The sequence below is a fragment of the Bos indicus x Bos taurus genome, chromosome 10, assembly GCF_003369695.1.
Source record: "Bos indicus x Bos taurus breed Angus x Brahman F1 hybrid chromosome 10, Bos_hybrid_MaternalHap_v2.0, whole genome shotgun sequence".
Lineage (NCBI taxonomy): Eukaryota > Metazoa > Chordata > Mammalia > Artiodactyla > Bovidae > Bos > Bos indicus x Bos taurus.
This window is the reverse complement of record NC_040085.1, coordinates 70312927-70333256: the sequence shown is the minus strand read 5'-3', so window position 1 is coordinate 70333256 and position 20330 is coordinate 70312927. Positions and strand designations below refer to the sequence as shown.

General features: G+C 37.9%; 1 protein-coding gene across 11 annotated transcripts in view; it reads left to right on the top strand.

Moving 5' to 3' along the window:
* The window catches only part of LOC113900488 (coiled-coil domain-containing protein 170-like), a 40174-nt gene extending 21133 nt beyond the window's left edge, over positions 1-19041 (top strand). For 8 of the 11 annotated variants that reach the window (XM_027554308.1, XM_027554301.1, XM_027554309.1 and 5 more), the window contains 7 exons: positions 1075-1331; positions 5669-5804; positions 7648-7962; positions 9442-9642; positions 16082-16309; positions 16958-17173; positions 18779-19041. In XM_027554308.1, the coding sequence (XP_027410109.1) occupies positions 1075-1331; positions 5669-5804; positions 7648-7962; positions 9442-9642; positions 16082-16309; positions 16958-17173; positions 18779-18940 (1515 nt within the window). In that variant the 3' untranslated portion in view covers positions 18941-19041. Of the gene's footprint in view, positions 1-1074; positions 1332-5668; positions 5805-7647; positions 7963-9441; positions 9643-16081; positions 16310-16957; positions 17174-18196 lie in introns of all 11 variants that reach the window. The other 3 variants (XM_027554304.1, XM_027554302.1, XM_027554310.1) reach the window with 3 other exon arrangements.
* Positions 19042-20330: the final 1289 nt, after the last annotated feature.

Below are 20330 nucleotides of genomic sequence, written 5' to 3'. Positions count from 1 at the left end.
TCTCCCCATGGATCAGTGGTCTGCCGTATCTCTGAGGTATGCCTGTAATCCAAGAGTGGTGTTTTTGTTTTCTTTTGTAATTCATAAAGTCATGACTTTTTAATCAAAATATTTCTCAATCACAGTTTTTCATTATACAAGCTGTAATTTTTTCAGACTTTCCTGAATATTCCACTACATGTATCAAACTATCTTTTAAAAAAATTTTTGTTTCAGAAAATGAAGTCGCTCAGTCGTGTCCGACTCTTTGCGACCCCATGGACTGTAGCCTACCAGGCTCCTCTGTCCATGGGATTTTCCAGGCAATAGTACTGGAGTGGATTGCCATTTCCTTCTCCAGGGGAATCTTCCTGACCCAGGGATCGAACCCAGGTCTCCCTCTTTGTAGACAGACGCTTTACCACCTGAGCCACCAGGGAAGTCCTAGTTAATTTACAGTGTTGGGTTAATTTCAGGTGTACAGCAAAGTGGATCAGTTATACGTGTGTCTATTCTTTTTTAGATTATTTTCCTATATAGGTCATTATAGAATATTGATTAGAGGTCCCTGTGCTATACAGTAGGTCCTTATTATCTATTTTCTATATAGTAGTGTGTATATGTCAAATTCAGTCTCCCAATTTATCCCTCTCCTCTTTACCCCTTGGGAACCATAAGTTTAATGCTGATGAGATTAAAATTATTTGTTCCAAATCCTTTGTGTCAATTTGATCTGATTTTTTAAATTAATTAATTTATTTTTGGCAATGCTGGGTCTTTTGTTGCTGCGCACAGGCTTTCTCTAGTTGTGGCTCGCAGGCTTTATTGCCTCGCAGCATTTTGGGGATCTTCTCAGACCAGGAATCAAACCCATGTCCCCTGCATTGCAAGACAGATTCTTAACCACTGGACCACCAGGGAAGCCCTAATAAGTTTTTTAAAATGTATTTAATATTGGAATCTACTGTTAGGAGATTCAAAAATCCTCATTTTGTTGTATAATGTATAATTTAAATGCTCATGATTTAAAATCATGAATTTTCTAAAACCAAAATTATAAATGACCTTAAAATAACACTTTCCTTTTCTCATTAGCTAAGAAATCTTCGAAACAAACTTCTCATAAAAGAAACTTCATTGCAAGAGATGAAGAGTGAGCTAGAAACTTACAAAGAAAATAACGTGCAACAGTCATTCCAGATAATGTCCCTGAAAGACGACATCAAGGACTTAGAGGAACTTATTGCTTCTCTAACCAGAATTAAATGTTTGAAAAACACCAGTATTCAGAGTCTTGAAAGAGGCAACTGGGATCTAACTGAAAGAATTACAGAACTAGAAAATCTTATAAGGTAGGGAATTTTCTAGTTTGTTTTCAAAAATTTCATTCATTTTTCATAAGCTTGCAAATATTATATGAACTTCATATTCCTGACTGATCACAGAATTTAAATATAACAAAATTTAACATGCCTGACTCAAAATTAAATTTTTAATTAAGATATAATTTCCATTTCATTAAAATTCACCCTTTTGCAGCATACAATTTAGTAGTTTTTAGGATATTCACTAGGTTGTACAAGCATCACCACACTCTAATTCTAGAACACTTTCATCAACCCCTAAAAAAATCCATGTCTACTAGTAGTTACTCCCCAATCCACTCTCTCCAGTTTCTGACAACCAGCGGTCTACGGTCTTTCTCTTTGGGCTTGCCTTTTCTGGACATTTCATATGAATGAAATGTTACAATATATGGCCTCTGTATCTAACTTCTTTAATTTAGCACAATGTTTTCAAGATACATCAATGTTTAGCCTAAATCAGTACTCAATTTTTTTATGGCTGAATAATATTCCGTTATAAGGTTATACCACATTTTGTTTGTCCATTCATCAGTTGATGAACATTGGGCTGCTTCCTTTGCAAGGGACTTTATGAATGAGCTGCTATGTACATTGTTGTGTGAACTCTTACATGACTGTAAGTTTTATTTCTCTTAGTTAAATGCCTTAGGAGTAGAATTGCTGGGTTGTAAAGTAACTCTATGTTTAACTTTTTGAGGTTACTTCTGAGCGACTTCCAGGCTGTTTTCCAAAGAGTTTTGATGAAGCTTACCTTTTTTTTCTTTTGTCATTTTGTGTCTTTGGTGTTATAGCAAAGAAACCTAATCTTGTATCACAAAGATTTACACATATGTTTTATTTTAATAGTTACTGTTTTAATACTTAAAATTTTATCTTTGATCCATTTTGACTGTTTATTCATTTATTTTTGGCTGGCTGGTTCTTCACTGCTGTGTGCAGGCTTACTCTAGTTGCAGTGAGCAGAGGCTACTCTGTAGTTGCGATGCGTGGGCTTCTCTTTGTGTTGGCTTTGCTTGTTGTAGGTGTGTGGGCTTCAGTAGTTGTGACTTATGGGCTCGATTGTTGTGGCACACAGGCTGAGTTGCCCCATGGCAAATGGGATCTTCTCAGACCAGAGGTCAAACCTGTGTCCCCTGAATTGGCAGGGGGATTCTTAACCGCTGGACCACCAGGGAAGTCCCCACCATTTTCTTTTAGATTAATCAAGTTTTTATTACTATTTTTCTCCTGTGTTATTTTTAAATATCTTTTAAATTATCATTAACTTTTTAACTTAGACCTTCTGATTACAATTAAAGTCTAAATTAGTGCTGTTATGTTATCCGAAAATAGAAATCTTATAACAATGTAACTCTATTTACCCATCTTACGCTCCTGTACTATTGTTATGATACATTTTACTTTTCCAAATGTTATAAATCTCATAAGATATTAATTTTCAGTATTAATTTCTATTGACCCCCACACTCACTCCTGGTGCTCTTCATTCCTTTCTACAGTTCTGTGTAGCCACCAGGGATCGTTTTCCTTTATCCTGAAAAATTGCCTGTAGTTTTTCTGCAATTTAATGCAGTTCTTCTAAGGATGAATTTTTCCATTTTTCCTTCTGAAAGGTTTTTTTTTTTTTTTTTTTTTTTTACTGAGAACTCTAGGTTGCCAGTATTTTTTCTTTCTGCACTTTAACGTGTTCTTCGGTTATCTTCTGACTGTCTTACTTTGACTGACTTACTTTGAAAAGCCAGTGTTCAGTCTTATAGCTATATGTTAGAAGGTAATATATGCTTTTTTATCTGACTTTTAATTGGTAGAAATTTGATGATGATATGTCTTGGTGTGGCCGCCTTTGTATCTATCCTACTTTGGATTTGCAGAATTTACTTAATCTATCAATTGATGTTTTTCATCAGGTTTCAAAAATTCTTGGGAAGTATTTTTTAAAGTATTGTTTCTATCTCATTCTGTGTCTACTGTCATTCTAAGGCTATAATTGCAAGGAATGACCTTTTGAGTGTGACCTACATGTCTCCAATATAATTTTATTGAATTATATTTTCTCTTAGATAATTCAGATATTTTCTTTGACCTGACCCATATTCACTAATTCTGTAGGATGCAAATCTTCTATAGAAAAGAATATAACAAACATGGAAGGTAGACTGAAACTTTAACTTAGCTTCAAGGTAGAAAATATTACCAAACCTATCAATTGTTAATCAAAACAAGAACCAAATAATTAGTTGTTTGTGTTTGATAATAAAACAGGTTTTTACATATGCTGTTTTCTGTTTCTATTTCTAATTCCTTTACCTTTCTTGAAACTCTATTCAGGGATTCAGTTAAAGAGCCCATGCAGGTGTTACTAAAATGGGAATACAGTTGTCTGTTGGGGGCCAGAGTGAGGTACCCGCCCGTGACAAAGGTCATGAGGAAGGAGGCTCGACATACGCAAAGGCGGGATCGAGTCTCAGGAGTCCCCCTGGAAATCCTCGAGCGTCTACCCCCATAACCAGAGCCTGCCTACTTTACTACTTTGTGCTCTTACCTACACCTCTGACTTTACGGGGGGCTGTCCCCCACCACCTCTTTCGGAGAAGGAGTTAACCTAGAGCTCCAGTCAATAAAAACTCTTGGGTGTGACAAGAGTGTTTTAACCTACAAACTCCTCTGAAGGTTCTCTAGTCTGCCTGACAGGCTTCTCCGGCCACATGTGATTGCTCACAGCCTCCCAACCGTGAGAGGCACAAGATGCTTTAAACCCTCTAAAAACAGGTTCTTTAGAGAAGTTAGAAAACTATAAGTATAGTGGGCTAATTAGAAATTGTGTTGGTGAAGGGTTTTTCATTTGTTGAGCCAATGTTTGTTGCTACGTCTCCACATCCCCTGCCCTTACACACATTAATGAATATATAGAAGAAATAAGTATTAACCTTTGATATTAATCACGTTAGACCTTAGGCTAAGTAAATTCTTTCCTTAACTAAAACCCACTACACCCTCACCCTGTAGGAATGTAACTTTACTTGGGTGGCATCTGTTTTGAGAATAATCAGCCCTGGAGAAATAAGTGTCCTGATTGACTGACCGCTGTCACAAGGAGAGGGTCGTAAATTGTCAGCAGGCCCCCCTGGCCAGAAGATGATGTAACACCCCTAAGACCTCTGTATACATTTGTGTGAAGCACCTGACTTTAATAAAAGTCAGGACTGCTGTCCCCACGTGACTTTTGTATAACATCTTAGTGTATAAAAACAGACTCTGGAAAATAAAGAATTGGGATCAGTTTCTCGAAATACTGGTCTCCCCATGTCGCTCTCTCTCCCACTCTGGCTGAGTCTCCATCTGGAGCGCGGAACCCACCATGCTTACTAATTATGCCTGGGCTTCTAAGATCCGACCGGGGAGGCCTCAGTGTCTCCTCTCCTTCGGGAGAACGGAAGGACGCCTGCGGCCTACGTAAGTGGTGCAAACTTCTTGTCTTGAAGTTTTATTGGTCTCCCGTGTAAACCAAGCTACTCAGCCTCTTTTCTCCACTGAATTTTCCTACTGAGCTATCCTTATTCTATTACTCTTTATATCTTTAATTAATATCTAATTGAAGCTATCGTATCATGATCCTCGCCTATGCCGTCTCTCCTTTGAATACCCTGGATCAGCCGGGGCTGGTCCCCGGCAGTTGTCCTTCATCCCTTGTGCCTCAGTGTCTGCAGGGGATGGTTCTAGGACCCCTGAGAGTACCAAAATCTGCACATGCTAAATCCCTTATATAAAATAGTACAGTATTTGCATATAACCTATGCACATCTCTTGTGTACTTTAACTCAACTCTAGATTACTTGTAATAGCTAATCCTATGTAAATGGTTGCTTGTGTAAGATAAATTTAATTTTTGCCTTTTGGAACTTTCTGAAAAAAATTTTTTTGAATAGTTTCAATCCATGGCTGCTTGAATCCATGGATGTGGAACTTGCAAATACAGGCCCATGGTAATTGTACCCATGTGGAACCTCCTGATCATCACGATATTATCATAGGAGCAGAGATGTATTCATACTTAAATTTCCTCTTGAAAAAGAGTGGTTTCAAGATTGACCTCTCCCAGGGGAACTACTACAGACTTAACATGGAATCATTCTCTCCATTTCTCTACCATTTCTCATCTCTTCCTAGAATTAAGCCGGGAACTTGCACAGCTCTTTTCATAAGGAATACATTTTTATTTGGTACACATATTTAATTTATTTTAAGTGGGGATATTTCTTGTTATTATTTGAAGTTTGAAAAATTGGTTTCATGATATTGTTACCTACCAATATCTTACACAGAGTACATCTGATTGAAAGAAAAAGAGCAGAGCGAAAAGCAGACCTTTTGGAGAAAAAGTTAGCAGGTGCTAACAGATTCTCCCCTTATATGAGTATGAAAGAACAAGAAGATTCCTTGGATAGTTTCATGACAAAGGTGAGAACAAATTTGGATTGATTTTTGAAGAAAAAGGATTTTTGTTACTTTATGTTATTCCAGGAGATAATTGGCAAATGTTGAGTGGTTTGTTGGTCCTCTTGTGGAGGATAAAAGGAAGCAGTCCAGCATGGTGAACCGAAAGCGTTTCTGAAGTATGGAGAGAAAGTGCAAGGCAGATCTGAAGGTCTCTGTGATACTAAAGAGGAGGTTAGAGGGAATGCAGCTGTGAGAAAACTGGGAGGAGGTGGTGGTTAGAGAGTGAAATATTGAAGTTTTAAATTTCTGGTATGGGGTAGTTCTTGCTGCTGACAAAATCTGAGTTTTTGGATTTGTGTATAAGGATTGAGTAGGAGTGTAGAAGAAAGTCATTGAAACTGAGGCACAAGGGTCACAAAACTAAACTGGTGGATCATCCACACTGAATATTGAAATCTAGATGTATGCATGAGTTGGGTTTAGAAGGAGGAGGTTAGCCTGGTCCCTAGTAGACAGCAATTCACAGGATGAATAGAAGTTTTATGGAGGAATGCTGAAGGAGGATGGGAGATGAATTACTGTCAAGGAAGTGGTAAAAGTTTATTCTGAAATCCGTAGACTATAATTGTTTATTATATGCATGCTAAGTTGCTTCAGTCATGTCCAACTCTTTGTAACCCCATGAGCTGTAGCCTGCCAGGCTCCTCTCTGTCTGTGTAATTTTTGAGGCAAGAATGCTGGAGTTGGTTGCCATGCCCTTCTCCAGGTTTATAGTATTCTGAATGTAAAATAAGTTCCATTGTGATCCAATTAATGTGAAGGGTTCCACTTAAAAAATTCAGCAACTACTTTCAGAGTTTAAAGTAATTCCAATTTTTAATTACCTCTTTCAAGTAATTCACAGTAACCCTTTCTATGTTTTTCACTCCTCTGTCATATCTCTGAAAAACTCTCCCACACCAGTCTGTGTAGCTCTGACCTTTTCTTCCACTGCTCTTTTATTCTACCTCTTTTTTTTTTTTTTTTCCTTCCTGGGCTTTTAGTGAGACAAACCCATCATTACTTCAACAATTCTAGCTTCGCTTCTATCTCCAAGTTTCACATGACCAAAAGTCCAGAAAGTAAACTTATTTACTCAGTTTTCAGAATTGAAGGTGAAAAGAAGAATTTATAAAGGCAGAATCTTCCTGGGAGAGGGAGGCTGAAGGAGTAGTATTGCGTTATCTTCTATTTTTTCCTGTTTACAATGAAAGCAGGGCGCTTACAAGGGAACGGTTGGGGGAAAGAAATGTGACTTATCTGTGCTTTTACATTATCAAAGCTGTTACTATTAAATGATGTTCTATAATCATAATTAAGTCTTTATGAAAATATCCATTTCCCTGCCAACTTTGCACTTAATAGTCTTAGCATTCATTGATGATCCTTGCCTGAATCAGTTATTTTGTTAGGAGAACCAAAATGCTGAGCTGTGAAAGTCTATCTTTCCTTCTACATGTATTACCTCAAAATATTCTGTAAACAGTTCCTTCATAAATTGGAGCAGTTGGTTAGCTACTTCTCTAAGTTAAACTTCCTGTGTTCTCAAAATACTTTCTCCATAACATCAGGTTTTTTGCCCTTCCCACATGCCCCCAAAGAGGTATTTTAATACCTCTTGATGTTCTATTTTACTCCTGTGAGTATGCTCTTGTCTCTCTTGTAACTCTGTAACTCTTTGTTTCTATAGAAAGCCTTTTCTCCTCAAGTTCTGTATTATGACTATACTGTATTATGACTATGACTATATTTCAAAAGGACAGAAATACATGTCTCGATATTAAATTCCAAATGAGAAGTTTAACACGTGTGTTGGTATATTTAGGATAAGGATGAAGCTATCCTGGTCAAAAATTTTGAGAGAGACAACACTTTTTGCTCTGAAGGACCAAAAGATGGACAGAAAATTTGGGATAAGTGTCAACAAGATTTGATCCATGAGGAAAAACAAATACTTGAGTTAGACAGACCTCCACGTTCATACAACTGGGAAACTAAAATAGCGCGATCCCACTATCAGAAATTCCTCAGTCAGCTGTCTGCTCTTCCCAGCAACAGTGCTGAGCCCACACCAGCCATAGAGGAAGCTGTGAAAGAGAGCCTTCTGGAGACTGGTGCAAATGAGCAATCTTGGAAGTCCGTAAGTGTATCGACAGATGAGTTCCTCTTTCAAATTAGTTTTAAGATGTGGATTTTGGTGTTAGTCATCAGTGAACCCTGTGGCCCTGATTGTATTTTTATTACTATAGTGATAAGAGGGATGAAGATGTCCATTATCACAATAGGGGTATTTAAGAGCAGAGAGGCCGGGTATGAATTCCAGCTCTACGATTACTGAATGTGTGCTTTGGGGCAGGTTATTTATGTTCTCTGTGCCTCAGTTTTGTAAATTTTGGTGGGAGTGGGTTTAGGGGGGATATAGTTTGTGTACCACAGAATGGTTGTAAGGATTAAATGGATTAATACATAATAAATGCTTAGTAGAGGTCAGTGTAAGCTCAGTGAATGTTAGCTTAAACATAGTGGTGTGGTGAGGATAATGCTTCTGTCATGACCAAACACTGGTCAGTTTAGTCAGTGCAGTGAAGTAAATTATCAAGTCAGTCATTTGTGTGAATTTACTGGTCACGTCTGTCAAGATTGATCCAGCAAGTTCAAGTGGATATATCTCCTGTTATGTTCAAATTATTGTAGTAAAATTTCATCACTCTTCATCCTGACATTCAAGTGAAAATAGGTATTGCTTAAATTCAGTTTGTTAGTAAAACCTGCTACACAGTAGTATGCTTATTGTACAGTTACAATTTTTTTACACACTCTCTCCTAAAATTCATTATACTATTTTATTTCTCAGTATTCACTAAAATGTCTTATTTTTGTATATCAAACCTTTGTTTCTTTTTTTTAAAACCAGCTTATACATGTTGAGTCTTCTTAAACATCTTCCCCACTCATCTATTTAGTAACTTAGTGTTCAGTTCAGTCGCTCAGTCGTGTCCAATACTTTGGGACCCCATGGACTGCAGCATGCCAGGCCTCCCTGTCCATCACCAACTCCCGGAGTTTACTCAAACTCATGTCCATTGAGTTGGTGATGCCATCCAGCCATCTCATGCTCTGTCATCCCTTTCTCCTCCTGCCTTCAATCTTTCCCAGCATCAGGGTCTTTTCAAATGAGTCAGCTCTTCGCATCAGGTGGCCAAAGTATAGGAGTTTCAGCTTCAACATCAGTCCTTCCAATGAACACTCAGGACTGATCTCCTTTAGGATGGACTGGTTGGATCTCCTTGCAGTCCAAGGGACTCTCAAGAATCTTCTCCAACGCCACAGTTCAAAAGCATCAATTCTTCCATGCTCAGCTTTCTTTATAGTCCAACTCTCACATCCATACATGACCACTGGAAAAACCATAGCCTTGACTAGACGGACCTTTGTTGGCAAAGGAATGTCTCTGCTTTTTAATATGTTGTCTAGGTTGGTCATAACTTTCCTTCCAATGAGTAAGAGTTTTAATTTCATTACTACAATGTTAATATAAGTAGAACTTGCACATAGTTTTGAAAATAGAAATCATGGACCATTGGGGTGTTTTATCTATTTTTTTTTTTTTTCCCTACAGAGAGCTGAAGTCCTTCAGCAGGAAATGCAGATGCTCACTAAACGATTGGAGAAGCAATCTCATCACTCTGAAGAAACTGCTGGAGAAGTATCCGACACTGAGGAAAAGTATATGGAACAAAAAAGACTCTTGAAATGTCTGGAAGGAAAAATTGCTATTAATGACCTTTTTCAAGGGAAATTAGACTTGGACATGAACAAAGTAAGAATTTCTTGAAGTATAAGGCATTTTTTTGACAATGAAAATGATCATCTTATGTCATTTAAATGTTCAAAGCTATTAATACTATTTGTACTTTCTTAATAGTGGGAAAGGGAGGAAATTTTGCTACAAATTTTGAACCTTCTGATTTTATCAAAATACCTCTCATTCCATTATCTCCCATTTTTCTACTGTACACATTTGATATTTATTATAAGGGCATTTGTTTACATATATATTTTTAAATTGGAGGATAATCGCTTACAATGTTGTGGCGGTCTCTGCCACACATCAGTGTGAATCAGTCATAGTGATATAGATATTCCCTTCCTCTTGTGCCTCTCTCCCGCCCCTTCCTCCCCTCTAGATCATCACAGAGCGGCAGGCTGGGCTCCTGTGTTACACAGCGGCTTCCTGCTCGTTACCTGTTTACACAGGATAGTGTATATATGTCAGTGCTACTTTCTCAATTTGTCCTACCCTCTCCTTCCTCCACTGGGTCCACCAGTCCACTCTCTGCATCTGCATCTCCATTTCTTCTCTGTAAATAGGTGTATTAGTACTATTTTCCTAGATTCCATATACATTAATAAACAATGTACTTCTTAATATACTTTTAAAAAAAGATTAGAGGGAAATGAATTCAAAGAAATGACTCTCTAAAGATGGAATTTTAGCTACTGTGTCAGGGAAGGGGCTGTTGGTGAAATTCCTCAATAATTACCTTATAGACCATTTCCTTTTCTATTTTTTGCTTCTCTGCATCTATAAAGTCAATCCTAAAAGTGGAGTGGGACTAGGTAGGATGTTTTCAGGAGATTTTGATTCTATTTCACTACCTCTTCACAGAATCGCATGTCATACCCGTACCCATGCTATACTGTTTCTATACTTGCTGTGCCCCAGAGTATAAACTCACGCACTCACTACTGAGTCTGTCATTCCATCCGGTCATTCATTCATTCATTGATCGCGTATAGTTTGATCACTCAGTTTTTAAAAACTTCCAGCACTTGGTAAAGTGGTATTGGCAATGCACTCCAGAGCACAAGGATGAATCCAGCTTCTACCTCTGCTCTTGAAAATGTAGTTGACAATGATTCATTTCCACATAAATATTTTGAAATATATTATGTTAAAATTTAAGACTATATAAATAGCACATGCATTCCACAACCCTTGAAACCATGCTAAAAGATTTGACGAAAACAATAATAATCTTCTCTAACCCTCTTTCTGCCTATTCACCTCAGTAACCAGTGTGTCTATATCTTCTATAACTATTGCAGTGATTATGGAAATATATGAGTATATACATATATGTAAATGTTGACATTTTTACAAAATTTGGACTGTACTAGTCAAAATACTCATCTTACTTGATAAGTAAGTACTTCATGGTCTTTCCTTAGATCAAAAGATACAGGTTTAACTCATTCCTTTACAGTTGCATAATATTCCATACTCTATATATAACTTATTTAACCAGTTCCCTATTAAGAACTATTGATGGTCATTCTCTTATTCCTACTTTTTATGCCACTACAAATAATGCTGAAATAAGTATGTTCACACATATGTATTTCCACACTGGTGCTTTCTCCCTCTATGGTGGGTGTGTGTGCGCTCAGTTACTTAGTTGTGTTCTACTTGGCTACCCCATGGACTGTAGCCCACCAGGCCCCTCTGTCCATGGAATTTTCCAGCAGGAATCCTGGAGTGGGTTGCCGTTTCCTAGTCCAGAGGATCTTCTCGACCCAGGAATTGAACCCGCATCTCTTTGCACCTACTGCATTGGCAGGCAGATCCTTTACTGCTAGCGCCACCTGGGAAGCCCCCTCTCTCTATGGGATTGAGTTCTAAATGTGTTCAATTAATGTATGAGTTCAATATAGTGTATGAGTATTTTTTTTCCCTTTGGTTGCACCACATAGCTTGCAGGATTTTCGTTCCCTGACCAGCAATCAGATCCAGGGCCCTGGCAATGAGAGTGCTGAGTCCTATCCACTGGACCACCAGGAAGTTTCCTCAATATTTAAAAGTTTAATGGCTTCCCTGGTGACTTAGATGTAAAGAATCCACCTGCAATGCGGGAGACCTGGGTTCAATCCCTGGGTCAGGAAGATCCCCTGGAGAAGGAAATGGCAACCCAGGCCAGTATTCTTGGCTGGAGAATTCCATGGACAGAGAAGCCTGGCAGGCTACAGTCTATGGGTCACAAAGAGTCGGACACGACTGTGCAGCTGAGCTCACACACATGTACCACCTTACTGAATTTACTTATTAAGTCCAATAATTTAGTTCTAGGGTTTTCTTGACACAGTTGAATATTATAGTTTTATAGGAAACAATGTATTTCTTTTAGGTTTTCAACTTATTGCCACTGAGTTACAAAGTAGTGTTTAGAATTCTTTTCATGTTTTCTATATCTATGCATTCTGTATGTTTCTCCTTGCTAATATTGTATGTTTTCACTTTCTCTTTTTCCTCCTTAACCAGACTTGCCTGGGACATCTATTTTATCTTTCCAAAGAACTAATGGTTCTTTTTTATATGCATTTTACCAGTTTAGTTTTGATGTATACATAAGGAAAATATACGGTACCTTTATTAAATCTATACCCCTTGTTTCTCTTTTTCCTTATGTAAATATGCTCTTTTTGGTGGGGGGTGTTCCCTTGTTTTAATTCATAAAAACAGCAAAGGCTGTAAATATTCCTCTGTAAGTTGTTCAGTATATTTTTATATGAAGTTCTTTCACTGTATAAGTGTTTATAATTTTTCTATTAATTTTCATTTCTTCTTTGAGCTGCAGTTATTTAGAATTTTTTATCTTTTACACTTATATGTATATATTACTACTACTACTACTAAGTCGCTTCAGTCGTGTCCGATTTTGTGCGACCCCAGAGACGGCAGCCCACCAGGCTCCCCCGTCCCTGGGATTCTCCAGGCAAGAACAGTGGAGTGGGTTGCCATTTCCTTCTCCAATTCATGAAAGTGAAAAGTGAAAGTGAAGTCGCTCAGTCATGTCTGACTCTTAGCGACCCCATGGACTGCAGCCTACCAGGCTCCTCCGTCCATGGGATTTGCCAGGCAGGAGTACTGGAGTGGGTGCCATTGCCTTCTCCGATGTATATATTATATATACATATATATTTTTTAAATTAAATATACCACGAGTCTTCTATTGAAAAGCAGCAGCCCATTTCTGTACTTCCACCTATCCTATTTCCCAGAGGGAACTACTTTTAACCTTTTTAGCTATTGCTTCTGGTAGTAAACTCCATTTTCTTAAATGATTTGCTTATACTGCTATGTGTGCTGTGCTGTGCTTACTCAGAGCTCAGTCATGTCCAACTCTTTGCAACCCCAAGGACTGTAGCCTGCCAGGTTCCTCAATACATGGGGATTCTCCAGGCAAGAATAGTGGAGTGGGTTGTCATGCCCTCCTCCAGGGGATCTTCCCAACCCAGGAATTGAACCAGGATCTCCTGCCTTGTAGGTGGATTCTTACCAGCTGAGTTATCAGGTAAGCCCTTATATTGGTATATCCTGAGTTATTTGTTTTAGACATTATCTGTTGACTTCCTATTATATGATAGATATAATTTTATCTCTTTCCCCCTCCACCTTCTATTGTCCCAGTATAGCTATATCAGTATTTTTAGCTAGACCCATAATCAGCATTTACTTCAATATGACACTAAATAATGTTTACAAAATGCCCAGTATTATACTCTTGTGACATTTCCTTTCTTGTAGTAATGTGTGTTATTTTTCCTAGAGTTAATAGTTTTCTTGTATTTTCATATGTATAATTTTCAACATTCACTTATTAATTTTTCCCCAATATTATGTCAGATGATCTTATAATCTACAAAAATCTCCCATTCTTTCTCATCCAGACTCCTTAATTCTCTTGCATCAGTCTGGACTGTTGCTCTGTGGGCCTGGGCACAGCTATAATCCTGTGACTTTTCTTCTCCAATCTCTTGGTTAGGTTGCACTGTTTCCTGAATCTTTTGTCTTCTTTTCTTTTGATGTACTTTCTTATTTTGCTGGGGTACATCTTCTAATAGATTTCTAAGAAATGGTATCTTGGAGGGAAAAATTCTTTGAATAAATTACATGGTCTTTTTTTGTTATTGTTTACCGTCAGGATCAGTTGATAGTTGGGTTTAGACTTTATTTTCACACAGATTTGAAGGCATTACTCCATTGTCTTCTGATTTCCAGTGTGTTATTAAGAAAAATGGTGCCATTCTCATTCTTATTCCTTAATATGTTACTTGTTTTATTTTTTTTAATGGATTAAGACATTTGAAATAACATTTTAAGTAACTTTTTTCTCATTATAAAATTAATTTATGTACATTAGTTCTGTATGTTTCTCTTACCTAATAGTATTTTCATTTTCTCTTCCTTTTTTAAAAGTTAAAAAAATGTATTTATTTATTTATTATTGTTGGCTGCACTGGGTGTTCAGTGCTGGGTGCAGGCTTCTCTAGTTGCAGCAGGCAGGGGCTATTCTCTAGTTGTGCTGCACAAGCCTCTTGTTAAGGTGGCTTCTCTTGCTGTATACCATGGGCCCTAGAGCAAGTGGGCTTTAGTAGTTGCGGCTTGTGGGCTTAGTAGGTTTCAGCATACTGGCTCAGTAGTTGCGGCTTGTGGGCTTAGTAGTTGTGCCACATGGCTTAGTTGCTCCATGCGTGTGGAATATTCCAGGACCAAGGATCAAACCTGTGTCCCCTGTATTGGCAGGCAGATTCTCAACCACTGGACCACCAGGGCAGTCCTCTCTTCCTTCTTTAACAAGCCTTGCCTGGAGTATCTATTTTCTTATTGGAAGAACTAGTGATTCTTTAAAATATATTTTATTAATTTTTAGTTCATGTATAATGAAAATATGCATATCTTTATTAAATTTGCACCTCTTCTCCATCTTTCTCTTTTCTGGTAGTATCTTTATAAAGTATAAAATAGTAGAAAGGATACAATTAAAATAGCCAGTAATTCTACCACTTTGAGATAACCAGTGTTAACATATAGGTATATTTTACTATCGGAGAAGGCAATGGCACCCCACTCCAGTACTCTTGCCTGGAAAATCCCAAGGATGGAGGAGCCTGGTAGGCTGCAGTCCACGTGGTCTCGAAGAGTCGGACACGACTGAGCGACTTCACTTTCACTTTTCACTTTCATGCACTGGAGAAGGAAATGGCAACCCACTCCAGTGTTCTTGCCTGGAAAATCCCAGGGATGGGGGAGCCTGGTGGGCTGCTGTCTATGGGGTTCCTCAGAGTTGGACACGACTGAAGTGACTTAGCTTAGCATAGCATATTTTACTACGACTATTTTTCATGAATATTTTAACATAACTGAGATAAGCATCGGAGAAGGCAATGGCACCCCACTCCAGTACTCTTGCCTGGAAAATCCCATGGATGGAGGAGCCTGGTGGGCTGCAGTCCACGTGGTCGCGAAGAGTCGGATACAACTGAGCGACTTCACTTTGACTTTTCACTTTCATGCATTGGAGAAGGAAATGGCAACCAACTCCAGTGTTCTTGCCTGGAGAATCCCAGGGATGGGGGAACCTGGTGGGCTGCCATCTATTGGGTCGCATAGAGTCGGACACGACTGAAGCAACTTAGCAGCAGCAGCAGCAGAGATAGGCATAATTTTTCTTCATCCTGCTTCTTTCATTTAAATATATCATTAGCATTTTCTCTTAGTAAGTATTTTTGAAAACTTGATTTATAAGAAATGTATTAATCTGAATGGAATCCTAGATTTCTGATTTAAAAAAGAATGGATATGTAACAAGCAACGAAGGTTTACTGTATAGCACAGGAAACAGTAGTCAATATCTTGTAATAACCTATAATGGAAAATAATCTGAAAAATAATATATGTGTATATGTATAACTTAATCACCTTACTGTGTACCTGAAATACTGTAGGTCAACTATAACTTCAATAAAATGTATATATTAAGGGGAAAAAAAAACAAAAGAAATATATTAATTCTTAATACATGAAATGTATTAATTAATCACATGTAATTTAATTCTTTTTTGACATTTGTATTTCTTCATGTTATAAATACTGTTGTAGAGGATATCTTTTTGCTTGAACCTTTACATATTTTATTATTTCCTAATCATACCTTATTAGAAAAGTTGAACTAAGACATGCTATCATGTGGTGTTTATAAATTGTCTGCTTAACTGTACCTTTGTTAGCATTAAGCTATCACTTTTCTGTCACATTTTATTTTCTGAATTATTATAATGCATATTTATGGTGAAAACTATCCTATTTATATAAGAATTAAGTCTATAATTTATCAGTCTAGAGCAGATCTGGTATGCTAGTGTGGAATACCATCTTAAAGCATAGCTTCTTTGTTTCAATACTGTTGATTTCTGTAAAGGAAAACTCTCAATCTAAGATTTCCCAGGTGGATGAACATGGCAAAACATTCGAGCAGCTAGAGAAAGACAACAAGCAAGAAACATTACTGAATATTCAGCAGAATTTTCAGACTGTTACAACTCAAAGATTAGAGGAGAAAATTCAGAAACTTCAGAAACAGCTCAGTGACTTGAAATTGTCAAATAAAAATATGAAAACTCAACTGACAAGAGTAAATGTCCTTAAAGTAAGTAAAGGATGTGAGGCTTTCAAAAATTCACTTAAGCTTTGTTCTGTTACTGTTTTTGCTGTATGTTTCTCATTGAACTTAAAAAATTATTTTACACCCATAAAAATAATATATATAATATTAAACATATAGGATAATAAAGTTAGATGTTGTAAATCCACCACTCATCTTAAGAATCAGAGTATCTTTGGATCTTCGCTATATCAAGCTTCAGTTGTAGTATTTCGAAAGTACATTTTATGCCTGAAACCAAAGATGCACTAGATACTTATTGGTCAACTTTTTTTGCCCGTTTATCAAGAATATTTAATCTTACTGTATCCAGTTATTCTCTATTTCTGTGTTTGATTACCACAGACTAAGACTCTCGAGGACATGGAACATGTGTTAAACCTCTTTAAATCCCAAATGCCTAGTTAATAAAAGTTCTCATTAACTATTGGTTATTGATGAACATAGTGGAGAAATGTCCTCTTAATTCATAAATTGTGGAATTTTCTTTTTCTACATTATCTAGCTCGTAAAAGAAAGAAAGAGAGAGGAAGAAAGTAAAAAAGCATGAGTTATCATGCATCATGCCTGTCTGTTACTTAGAAGAGATCTAATCATAGTCTTCTCCCTTTCCCACAACCTCTACCCTCATAGGCCAAAACAATTGAGAAGCTCAGGGAATCTCTAACAAAAGTTGAAGCAATGAAAGGGAAGGCAGTTATGGAAACAGACCTGAAAACTACAGTAGACTCTGATGAGCAAGAAGCAAGATGGGATAAAAAGAAGATCCATCAAGTGTTAGAAACTGCCACTCCTGAGCTCAGCACAGCAAAGAGCACACTTGAAGAAGTACCGGGAAAACAAGAAAAGGTTTGTTTTCTTTGAATACTATATTAAAATTCTTTAAGTTGAAGTGATAAACACCAACCTCAATTTAGACTACCCTAACTTAGACAACGGAGAAGGCAATGGCACCCCACTCCAGTACTCTTGCCTGGAAAATCCCATGGACGGAGGAGCCTGGTAGGCTGCAGTCCACGTGGTCTCGAAGAGTCAGACACAACTGAGCGACTTCACTTTCACTTTTCACTTTCATGCATTGGAGAAGGAAATGGCAACCCACTCCACTGTTCTTGCCTGGAGAATCCCAGGGACGAGGGATCCTGATGGGCTGCTGTCTATGGGGTCGCACAGAGTTGGACACGACTGAAGTGACTTAGCAGCAGTAGCAGCAGCAACTTAGACAAAAGAGAATTGATTGCCTTGTTAAACAGAGTTAAACAACCAGAGCTCCGAGAAGACAGAGATGCACCTGGGCTATGGATCAGCACCTGGAATCTTCAGTATAAGGCCTTTGTCACCATTTCTTCTTGGCATCTCTCAGTGAACTTCTGTCTGACTGACAGCCACAGGGTTAGAGTTTCTGTGACAGGAAAGAGAATCTCAAGAAAGGGTCTTAAGAGCCCTGAACAGTTTGGATGTTAGTGCTTTTCTGTTTTCTTCTTATCACAATTTTGAATGCGTATTTGCCATTTATCTATTCACTTTAAAATCCCTTTAATTGCCTTGCGCTCTCAATTTCAGGTGTTTCTACTTTAGGATATTTAGGGGGCAGGGTTTACATACTAGGTTTCTTAACTCAGTACCACCTTCTTCTGTTGACATGGTGAGTGGAGCTTCTTAAAGTTTACTTAGGAAGTCAAGCCTTTTATTTTGGGGCAGGGTTTATGTGATGTCTGTTTCTGTAGTACTCTCTTGTTTATATAAATCCCTAATTTCCAGTGCTTGCTTTTTCCTTTTCCTTTATCACTAAGCCTCCTCAGAAACCTTGCCCTCTAGATCTGCCTTTTCTGCTCTCACATACTTTCATGCACCTTTCTTTTCCTTCCACAGACACCGGTGTTCTGATCCACCAGTTCTCAGACTTGTTTTTAGTATTTCCTCCTTTGTGAACTGTCCCGTATCTGGGACACCGGAGGAAACTAACTGCATACTCCAGCTTGGGTTCTCAACTAGCCTTTGCCGGTTTAGAATATTTATTTCCCCACTTATATGCAGAATGAAGTCTGTGGTAGTCTCTACTTGTGCTTTAGGCATGATTTATGGATGATTTTATCTGCTCTCCTGTTGATCACTATAGAGAATGGGCAGAGAGAGATGTACTTCGGGGACTCTATTACCTACAGCAAATCAGAAGCCCCCAAAATAATTACCTCACGGATGAAAAGCAAGCAGCAATAAAATTAAGTTTATCCTATAAAATTGTGAAACTAAAAACAAATCTTAAAATACAGAAGTAAGTTTAGATTTCTTATAATAGAGTTTTTTTAGCTTAAAAATATATTTGAATGTAGAATATGTTATACTTCATAAAGAAATGTTTAATAAAACTAAATTTCTTAATATTTCATTGTACATAGTAAGGTGATCAAAACTCATGACATATCTTGATTTTGGGGGGGTGGTTCTTTGTAGCTTGTTGACTTTCGAGAAACTATTATGAAGATGTTGGGCTTTAACATGAAAACAGCAGACAAGAAAATCATCAATCACCTAAGGCTTATTATACAAGTATATGAAGCATCTGACAAATCAAAGATGGCTTCTGAGTGTGAGACTGGACAGGATAATGAATAAAGAATTTCTGCAAACAAGAACTCACAAATATGGATATTTCCTCTAGCGTCTTGAATATGGTTATATTATGAATAAAATGCATTTGAAACTTTTCAGTTAAATCTGTTCTCTCCTTTGATATTTGGCAATTCACTTTTCTTTGTTGCAATCATGTTCTACATACATACAAATACATTTATTTGTGGTCTAGTCTGGATTGTTATTATAATGCATAGTGTCTAATTATATTTATTAACTGTATTTTAAGCAGAACTAACCCTTAGTTGGAATATTCGTATCTACGTTAATGGCTTGTGTCTAGAATGAATGGTTTTTGGGGTATGTCCCCTTATGAATCTAGGTAAAGTTACAGTCTATAATTTGAATCTATTTTATCTATTTGATTAACTGAGAGTTTGAAAATCAGATATGTGCTGGGGTCCAGCCCCAGCAGGATCCAGGGATTCCCTCAGGATGACAGCGTTGGCTAAAGAATAGATAAAGAGATAAAGAGATAAGGAAAGAATTTTGCAGTTAAGAAAATAGAGGAGAGAAAAAAGAGGCTGATGTTCCTTGGTTTACGCAGAAAGCCAATAAAGCCCCAGCACGGGACTTGCTCTGTTCACGTAGGCTGCAGGCGCCCTCTTAGGCACGTGCCCCACCTTAGGCACTTTCTCGAGTGGGTCTTAGAAGCCCAGGCAGGAAAGTGAACGCAGAGAGCCCCTGCGCCCCATGGAATCAGCCTGAATAGGAAAAGGAAAGAGAAAGAACGACATGGGGAGACCGAGCTTCGGTAAGCAAGGCCCGCACTTTATTTTCCAAAGTAGTTTTTATACCTTAAGTTGTGCATAGAGGATAATGGGGGAAGGGGTAGAGTCATGCAAGGTCAGCAGTCCTTGATCCTTATCGAAGCCAGGCTTTCTTTCTGCAAACCTATCATATGCAAAAGTTTTAGGCGCATCATCTTCTGGCCAGGAGGCCTGTTAACATTTCATGACCCTTTCTTCAGAAAACTTATTTTTCTCTAAAGGTGATTATTCTAAAGTCAGGCGCCACCCTCCAAAAGCATTAGATAAAGTTGCATTCCTATAGGGCAAAAGTGTGGTGGGCTATAACAAGAAAAGAATTAACTCAAGGGTCCAAGGTTACAAACATTAAAGGTACTACTTACATTTCTATACACCAACTATATTAATCAATACACTCCCAGGGACTCAGTAGGTAAGGGATATGGAAACTTGGCAGCAAGCATTAGCTCAACAAAGAAATCCTCTACTGCTAAGTCGCTTCAGTCATTTCCCGACTCTGTGCGACCCCATAGACGGCAGCCCACCAGGCTCCCCCGTCCCTGGGATTCTCCAGGCAAGAACACTGAAGTGGGTTGCCATTTCCTTCTCCAATGCATGAAAGT